Genomic DNA, 10,577 nt, shown 5'->3' with positions numbered 1-10,577 from the left:
TATTCATGCACTTCACACCTACAAACATTGTTCTTCTAGTTCTTTATGTTGATGATATGGTTATTATTGGCCTTGATTAAGAAGTCATCCAAGAACTTAAACAACAATTACAAGCCTCGTTTCGTATCAAAGATCTTGGACACTTACATTATTTCCTTGGCCCTGAAGTTCAATCTACCTTCAATGGTACATTTCTCCATCAACATAAGTTTATCACATATATCTTTTTTATGGTTGGCCTTCAATCAATTACTTCAGTGGATACTCCTATTGAAGTTAATGTTAAATATAACTACGATAAGGGTGACCTTTTGCCTGATCCTTTATTGTATTGACAAGTGAGTAGTCTCAATTACTTGGACATTACATGCCTTGACATCTCCTTTGCTATTCAAAAGGTGAGTCAATTCATGCATTCTCCTCGCCATCTCCACTTGGTTGTAGTTCATCGCATAATTCGCTATTTGAAAGGATTCTCTTAGCGAGACATATGTTTTCCCATTGGCACACTTCCTAAATTAATTGTTTATAGTGATGCTGATTGGGTTGGTTGTCCTAACACTCGTTGATCAGTCACCGATTGATGCATGTTTCTAGGTTCTTCATTGATCTCATAGAAAAGTAAGAAGCAACCACACATATCTAAATCCTTTATTGAATTCGAGTATCGTGTCATATCTATTACTTGTTTTCAAATAATTTGGTTTCGTGGTGTTTTGGCTTAACTTGGGTTTCTTCAAGAGATCTAATGCCTTTCTATGCTTATAATACAAGTGTCATTCAAATTCCTACAAATCTAGTGTTCAATGAATGCACCAAGCATATTGAAGTAGACTATCACTTTATTCGGAAAGTTTATGATGATCATGTTATTTTACTTCCTAATGTCACCACTCAACTTCAAGTTTTGGATACTCTTACCAAGATTGTTCCTCGCCTGTGTCATCACTAGCGTAGTAGAGAAAAATGACAACGATTATTTTTGTCTATACACAGCGGTTGACGAACCGAGGTAATATACAAGCGAGACAAAAAGGGGTAGGCTTTTTGCCTTGGTTCTGAACAGAGGCAAAAAGGGATAGACTTTTGTCTCAGTTCAAATGTAACCGAGGCGGTAGAGAGTATTTAATATAATTTTTTTTCCTCGGTTCCTTTGGACCAAGACAATATGGGGTATTTTTTTTTGTCAGACTTTATTTTTTATTTTTCATTAAGCAATTTGGATAACAAAGCTTTCATTTTCTTGTGATACTTGTCATCTTTTGTAGAACTTCAACAACAAAGTCATGAATCTACAGATGTTCTAGTTGGGATACATACAAAATAACGCAACTAAGAACATAAAACCAATTGAAGTCAAGAAACAAGAACAAAAAGAATGTAGAAAACAACGAACATCAAAATGAAAGCAATATTCCACCATCCTAGCGCAGGTTCTCCGCAAAGAACCGACTCTTCTCGACAATAACGCTCTTTTGGACCTCCATCAACACCCTCAGGTCGTCCTGCCCAACCACCGTGAGTCGGATGTCGCCACTCTTGAGAAAGACGGGCTCTCAAAGAAGCTTCGAGAGCCGATCTTGCGCCTTGCGACACTTATCGTCAAAGAATTTTGCTCTTCCAACATCATGTGGAACAACGTTTGTGTTCTAAGGTGTAGTTTGACTGCTGCAAGTTGAGGATGGTGGTGGTGAGAAGCTTGTGGAAGGAGAGAATGAAAGGGGAGAATGAAAGGGGGAATGAAAGGTATCAAGCCTTGACTTGAAGATACTTTCCTCGAAGAGTGGTTATTATTTTACGTTTTTTAATTTTAACTATCGAAGAAGCTACTACCTCAGTTAAGTAGAAAATCGAGACAATAAGACTTTATTGCCTCGGTTCTAAAGACAACAAATGCGTAAACCTTTTAGAAAAAAATCAAAATAAAATTATAAATGACAAAGTTTAAAGATATTTTTAACTATAGGCATCAATTAGCGGTTAAATCGATACATAAAAGTCTTATGACATTGGTTCAAATGGAACTGAAGAAGTAGATGTTGACAAAATGGATTTAGAACGTTCAAATACAGAGGTTGTCAACTTTTGGCAGGACATACTCTCTTGGTTCTGCACAGAACCGAGGAAGTAAACCTATTTTGAAAAAGTTGTCAGGTGAAAAGTCTGATTTGTAGAGGAGAAGAAGGGTTTTTTTTTTCTCGGTTGGTCAGAGAATTGAGGCAGTATACCCCTTAAGCATCGATTCCAATTGAACCGAGACATATAATTTCACAAAAATTACAAAATTGCTACGACGTTTTGATACACTTCAGTTTTTTTGAAACCAAGGCGTACTATACGAGTTAAAAACCTCTTTTTTTTATTAGTGCATCAATCTCTTGTTAGCCAATTCATGTTGCTTGACCAGTCCCATCAATTTGAGAGGGATGTTAATCAAAAATTAATTTGTCTCCTTAAATATTCTAATGTGATTTCCTAAAGATAAACTAAACAATTCATAGATTGATTTGACATCAATCAAAATTTATCCTTTTAAATATTTTGATATGATTTTCTAAAAATAAGTTAGATAATTCGATTTGTTATTCTTAATTTCAAATTATAGAATATTTTGTAATTATGAATAATAATTGTTATAAATGTTCCTAACAATGAAAGATTCATTTTTTATTTTTCATGAGAGTCACGTGTTTCAAGAAACTATCATATGTAAAGAAACTCAACTATATTAAAACTATAGTTTATAGATTGATAGAAAAGCTAGCAACATAAAGCCATACGTTGTATGTGGAAGCACCATGGGCCATGTAGCTAGAAATATATATATATATATATATATATATATATATATATATATATATATATATATATATATATATATATATATATATATATATATATATATAAGTAACTTACTAAAAGTTGTACAATGATTTATAACAATGCTTAGATGCTCTAAGTTATACCAAAATTTGTAGAAAGATCTAAAAGTTGGTTGATTTGAGCTTGCATTAAATGTTGTATGTCAATTTATACAAAGAGTGAATTAATCACTATCAATTTGTAATAAATGTTGTATATCGATCTACACAAAGGGTTTAATTATCCTTGGTTTGCAGTAAATGTTTTACAGGATCTATACAAAGAATTTAATAGTTGACTTGCTCTAAATATTAAGTGTTAATATTTTAAAAAGAGTCTAATAACTCTTTGTTAACATAGAACATGGTGCATGAATATCTATGAGCACTAAACATTTTGTGTTCCAATTTTTTCTAAAATAAAATCGAATACTTAAAATCAATTCAAAAAGTCAATCATATAAAATTCAATTTAAGAAATCTTATAAAATGAGGTTTGTTCATTAAAAAAAAAAAAAGAATCAATCAAATCGTGCACATATGTTTAATAAATTTGTAAACTTGATTTTTGTACCTACTGTGAATCTCAAATAATTTGTTATCATTATCAATGAGTAATTAATTTGATTAACAATTAGGTATTATACCGGAAGATAGCTTAATCATAATTTTTTTGTTTTATATTATTTTCATTTATGAAAATTCAAAATGTTATTACGATGTCAATCTTTAGTTTGAATTTGGTTTATCTCTCGTTATCAATCTTTCTCGAAAAACTTATATCAAAACTGATAATGATCATTTCATCTAAAATTTTTTGGACAAAAGTCTCAGAAAAATATATCCATTATTATGAATGACCATATATATAAGTAAATATCACTAAGAAAAGTTCTTCTTCTGTTCAAGAAAAAATATACTATATATTGTGAAAGAACTCATATATCTAAATATGAATTTAAGTCACATAAAATAAAAATAAAATAAACAATATATAATAAAAAAAATCTACATACCCGTTATTTTAAAGTTATAAACTGAAAATAATTTCATGTGACTAATAATAGTCCCAGTCTTCATCATGAAACAGAACAAAACCACACTTTCGATTGGTTTTAACTAGTTTGAATATGAAAGGGAAAAGGAGAAAAGGTTGGTTTTAACTAGTTTGAATATGAAAAGAAAAAAGGGGAAAAGGTGAAAGGAGCAAGAAAAGAAGCATGTTAGTAATGGCACACATTTTTTGGTTACGATGTCATACTCATGCCACCACCTATTGTTGGAAAAAGTCCCTACCTTTTGGTCTAAAAGCCTCTTAAATTACCTCATATTCTAAAACTCTTCTTTTTGACCATTTTATATTTGTTGTTTTCTGCTCCAACAATCTTCCTTCACCCAAAAATACTCATTTTAATCATTCACCCGAGTTAATGCATATGTTAATTTGCAAAAAAATATCATAAATTTTCTAAAACTTTTATTTAATTTAGTCCTAATCTAATTTTAAATTGAAAACTTACAATGCATTACATAATTACTCTATGCATTATTTCTAATCGTATTTAAATTTCCACCCACACAATATTTATTTTATTACACAAATTACATATCACGGAAAGCAAATTTGAAATATGTTTGAAAATCAATACTTATTACGATTTATGTAAATTTTCTCACTAAATTGTACCTATTAGAATAGAATTGTTTAAAACACATTTCTTGTACCGTATGGCCGAACGATTATCCTCAACCAAGAGGAGTAGTCAGTCTCGCTTATTTCAACCCCTAAATTTATATACAACAAAGACGAGGGTCATCCGGCCATACATGAATGGAGGGCGAACGATCGGTCTCAATAACAAGATACTTCTTAAGAGATGCTAAGAACCGAGATTAAGAGTGAGTATCGATTAGTATAATGGGCAGAGATTGGGCTGTAATTAGAACTTTACTAATTTTAAGCCCATCTCAAAAACTATAAATAGAGGTCAAAGGGATCACATTTATTGTGAATTTAAGAATTTGCTTTGACTCCCATATGCACTAATTATTAACTTAGGCATCAGAGTACCTTTGGCAGGTACCCCATCCGGTTTGGAGCATGGACAAAGGAGAATTTGGACTAGACTAAAACAAATATCCATGCAGTCGAGGAGAAATGTTGTGAAGGCGTATTTTGCGAAGTCACTCGACCTTACTCCTGAAACATTTATCATTCTTTAAGTGCTCTTTAAGATTTTTTTTAAAAAATGTTATAAATTATCTTTAACTTCAATAAAATGTTTATAAGTATTTCTAGTTTACCTTATTTCTACAACATTGTAAATGCACTGGTTAAAGTTAAATAAAAGATAATAATAAATAAATGCTTGAATTTTGAAAATAACTATTAAAGAAAAACAAAAATCTTCTAGAAATTTAAAAAGATGCTTATTATCTAAATGAAAATAATACCACAATTAGGAGGTAGCAACCAATTAAGTTCTCACTCAGTATGTTCTATACCCATTAAATTTTTACATGGGAATCTTAACCCAAAGAAGTCTTTGGATTTAAGTTTCATTTACCATCAATAATTTCCATGTAAAGGCAACAAAATGGTTGATGAAAGGCTTTGAGGCAATTATATCTATCCCTTGCAAAGTTGGAATAGTCATGCCACTATTTATTGTTGGATAAAGGCACACTATCATTAGGGTTAGAGGCCGGCAAGCCCTTATCAAACTAGATACAATCAAGCACCAAATATTCAACTTCGTCTTCAAAACAATATCCTTCGAGATTCTATAAAATCACTAAAATATTGTCTCACTTGTTAGCAATTAACATCACTGTTCTAAAAGAAATTGTGGGGTTAATTAAAGTATCTAACTCATTTGTTAAGACGTAAATTGATTGACGCATTTCTTAACTTCTAGTGGTGGTAAAGAAGAAAAAAAAGGAAAGAAAGTGTTAGAAAAAAGGAAATGAAACATAATGAAACATGTACATATTTCATGTGTTTAAGGTGGGAATTGTTTTCTTTTACGTGTTTATTTTTCTTTTAAACAAAATATTTTTGTTAACGAAGCAAAATTGAAGAATAAAAAGCCAAGCAAGATGAATAGTATTTAGTATTTGCGTGATATAGTTGTATCATTTATATTTAAATTTTATATAACTTTTTGTGTGATATTTTTTCATTGTCTCTATCAATCACGTTAACCACCGTTGTACAAAACACCTTCCTTTCTTCTTCCCATCTCTTTCTTTATTTTTAAGAAAAAAATACAAATAGAAATCAGATACAAAGTCGTTATCAATATTTTCACACAATTCATAATTGGATAACAGTGTAAAAGTCTACACTGTTAATGTTTTCCAATTACATCATTTATTACATAAATAAACCCAATTTCTTGACAGCAATTCACTCAAAATTACATACAAAAAACCAAAAACCAACAACTGAAGTTCCTACCAACTATGTTTCACTCTCTTTTCAACTACAACTACCATAATAATAATGTCTTTAGACCTTTACAAACCAAACCAGCAAATTAAAACAAACTTAGTGCAGAAAAAACTTTCAAATAACAGGCCATATACAAATTTACTGTCATTAATTACAGAGAAATTAAAAGCACTGATTAAGCAAGTAAGAAATAGTGATTTTGTTCAGACTTGCTGGGGACTTTTCTGCATCCAAATAGCAGAAAGTGGTTTGTCTCTTGACCAATTCCTCAACCTAAGAAGGACATAAATAATCATTCCACACAAAAAGCCAAGAGCTGCACTTGATCCCACAAGTGAAACTGCAGTGCAAATAAGCATCACAAAGGAATCTTCCTTTGTGTTCATGTCCCTACAACACATGGCTAGTTCTATTCCAGCAAACAGTAGCAAGACCCCTAATATTCCCACTGGAAATTGCCTTAAAATGTGTGCCAAAGAGCTTCCCAACACCAACCCCAAGGCCAGTTTTGCAACACCAAGAAGTGCCACACAAGCACCACTCCTACCACCAAACTTGTACTGCCCAGCAAGTCCACCAGCACCATGGCAACTTGGCATTGCACCAAACCAACTTCCTACCAAGTTCATCAACCCCACTGTCACTGACAATGAAGTCACTGAGAAATCCCTCCCTGGGAACAAATCTGATGACAACTTACAAACAGCCACCACAGAGTTCAAAATTGACAATGGAAGTTGAGGAATTGCACCCTTCACAAACCCTCTCTTCCATGCATGCTTAGAAAACTTCACCACCTCTATTGATGATGGTCCAAACTTTATCTCATGCACAACCTCATGCCTTCTCACAAAGGCCAAAACAACCCCCAACACAAACACCATGAAAGCAGAAGGTAGTGAGAAAATAACCCTTCTCACCTTGCTTGTCTTGCTTCTTGTTGCAACCTCATCCCTCTTTTGGCCACCACCCAAATCATCACCTTGCACACCATCACAGCACCCTCTATTCTTCTCCCCAGCCCCATTCACAATCACAATGAAACACAAACACACAATAGCCAAAACCAGCCCATCCAACCCAAACCAGTGTCTATCACCCAAAGATTTACTCTTTGGCAAGTCCTGAATTTTCCTCACATACTTAACTGCTGTCAGAGCAAAAGACAAGCCTTGTGCCAGCTGAATTCCCCTCACAACACACAGAGGAATGAACATGTACACAAGCCGCATCAACCCTGTCACACCCAGAACAAACAGCACCCCACCGGTCAATATACCGGCAGCCATGATCTCCGGCACGCCGAACGTTTGGTCCGACAAGGCCTGAGCAGCAATGGATTTCATGGGCTGGACTGGCATGGGGACGCCATAGATGGCTCCGGTGATGATGTTGTAGACACCTGTGAAGATGAGTGTGGTGCCAAGGTTGAGGTCCCTAGCAAGGGTCAAGGCCAACACTATTGGTATATAGGTACCAAGATCACCCATGGCACCGTTCAGTTCACCCCATTTTGAATGAAAAACAAAGTTGTTCTTCACTTTGTTCGCCACCTCTTTGGCTGAATAACCTTTGGCTGGTGCGCCGGTGGAAGCAGCAGGCGTTGGAGTGATTTCCTGTGCTTCAGGATCAGAGATTGGAACCGAAGGAGGGTTTTCGTATGCCATTGCCATCGAAAACCTTACTTTTGCTTTGAAATTATCGAACTTGTATCCACCAAAACAAGTGAATTTATGAATGTTAAACACAGCAAATGCTTGTCTATTTATAGGGGTTTCCAAAGTCAATGTCAGAATACAAGCACCAAATTCTCGTCTGTAAATAAATAAATAAATCATTTAAAACTTTCTAACATATAATTTATAAATATTAATGTTTTTAACGTTTACATCTAAGCATTAGATTATTGTCAACATACATTTAACATCATAAATTTAATCATCAAGCTTGATAAATATGTTTTATATGTAATAAGTATAATATTTAATGCATAGGAATACCGTATAAATAACCCCGTTGACATTATACATGACGTTGATTTTATTAATACATTAGCGTGTACAAGTTTACTCGGTAACAAATATTATATCAAGCGTTAACAATTGTTGAATCTGTGGATTAGAAGATAAAAAAAATTATAATAGTGATTTTAGGTATGTGAGCTCTTAGTCTTATTTATAATTAAATTAAGATTTAAGTTCATCTTTCTCCATTAATAAAAAAAATACTGAAGTTTAAATTTAAGAATTACAAACATATTTAATTTAAATTAAAAATTGCTTAGTGTTAATTTTTTTTATTCATTTTTGACAGAAAAAGTATAGTTAAAGTGTATTTTATTAATTTAATACAATTATTTATATTAAAATATAAAAATTGATAAAAAAAAGTATAGTTATATCAACATTTTCATCTCACATTCTTGTATGATTGTTGACCGGATATTATAAGAGTTAATCGATTTAGTTTGATCAAACTTTTACTACTAGTTTATCCCTTTACATACTCATTGATTTCAACTTATTACTGAAATATTTAATTGTATAATTTTTAAATACTGTAATAGATGACAAATGCTTGTAGTCTATAATGCTATACTCCTCCTCTAAAAAATTATAATATATATTTTCTAACCAAGATATTTAATTTTTATTATTTTATTATTGAAATTTTATTTTTTAAAATTATAACAATGATAATAAATATCTTCTATGCTTTTATAAGCTAAATAATGAATAACCTTTTATTAAAAACATTACATATTTTAGTTTAAAAGTAAAAAATAATAATTATTTATAAATATGTTGTTAGTTGAATACATGTTTGAAATATTAAAGTATAAGATTAAAAAATAATTAATTAGTCTTTAAATAAAATTCTCTTACATCACTCTTGCTTACAAAGAAGATGATATTTAGATAACAGAATTAAATATACCGAATGTGTCTTAAACAACAGCATATCAATAAATGAGTATAAGTATACTGAAAAACATGGGAAGAAGAAAATAAAACAAAATCAAATTAATTGCACTTTTGCAGCAACTTGTCATTTATCAATAATGCAAAAGCAAAACGTACAAAAACTAACAATCCTCTTTTACAATCTACTGTTAGTTGATTTTGTTGATACATGCATGTGTACAAAGTTTACTGGATAAGAAATATTATATATACGGGGTTAATAATTGCATATGTGGATTGGAATATTAAAAATAATTAAGTATTAATCATTACAGACTTTATTTATGTGAACTCTTAGTTTTCTTAATAAACAAAAGAAGAAACAGACAAGTCAATAATTCCTTGCTGCAAGCACAACTCAAGTTGTACAAGTAAGATGTGATGTGGAAATGCTATGAGAGTTGAAAATGGAAGCAATTAAATACAGAAAAGGATTAGAAAAGAGCGTGAACAAAAACATTATCTTGGTTTTTTAGACTAAATGTTGTTTGTGATTTCTGTTATATGTTTGAGTCAAAAACTTTAATTCGTAAAAAGTTTTTTCTTGTATAAATAATAACCTATCTTTATAAATTTTAAAGTTTTCAATTTATGATTTTTTTTCAAAAAAAATCTTATTCAATTTCATAAATTTTTATGTAAAAACTAGTACTTTTTCCTTGGACCTAAGATTTAGTAGCTCAAGAGTTACTTAAATTCAAATAACAATTTATTAAAATAACTTTTTCGAATATAAGGTGAAAACAACATGTTGATACATAAGATAAAATTAAAAACTCTTTAACTCAAGTGATAGAGCTTGTGATGGAGTCCATGATGGAACTTGTTGTGGTGTCTATATCTCTAATGAAGCTTGTGATTCAGTCTTTTATGGTGCAACATATCACTCTATCATAGCCTAAGCCAATGGTGGGTATAATAATATTTGTGTTATGAATGTATTTTCTCTTCTTAAGAATTTTGATGGTGGTGTGTGATAATGACATATTTTACCATGATTCCAGTAATGAATTAAGAGAAAATGTCAATCATTCCTTAACTTTTTGCCTTGTAAATCCTAGTTTTCTTTTAGTTTGTTAAGTGGTTGCACCTTAAGCTTTAATGAGATATTTTGATCACTAATCCCTGCTTTCATGTGCTTAAAGTAGTTGGAAGAAGTCTATGCATCAAATGAAGACACTGGAAAGCAAGAAAAGCAAGAAAAACAACAAAAATGAAGAACCAGAATTCTGCTGAAGCTAGCCCGGGCGCCCATGGTTTATGGGGGCTTGAGCGCCAATGCATCATGACTGTCGTGCG

General features: G+C 31.7%; 1 protein-coding gene across 1 annotated transcript; it reads right to left on the bottom strand.

The window, feature by feature from the left end:
* Positions 1-6,156: 6,156 nt before the first annotated feature.
* Positions 6,157-8,003, bottom strand: LOC108337357 (molybdate transporter 1). Its single transcript, XM_017573866.2, has one exon. It carries the CDS (start codon positions 7,986-7,988, stop codon positions 6,519-6,521), a length of 1,470 nt encoding a protein of 489 aa, XP_017429355.1. The 5' UTR covers positions 7,989-8,003; the 3' UTR covers positions 6,157-6,518.
* Between the last annotated feature and the right edge of the window lie 2,574 nt (positions 8,004-10,577).

Source organism: Vigna angularis, chromosome 7, assembly GCF_016808095.1.
Source record: "Vigna angularis cultivar LongXiaoDou No.4 chromosome 7, ASM1680809v1, whole genome shotgun sequence".
Taxonomy (NCBI): Eukaryota; Viridiplantae; Streptophyta; class Magnoliopsida; order Fabales; family Fabaceae; genus Vigna; species Vigna angularis.
This window is presented reverse-complemented; position numbering and strand designations above follow the sequence as displayed.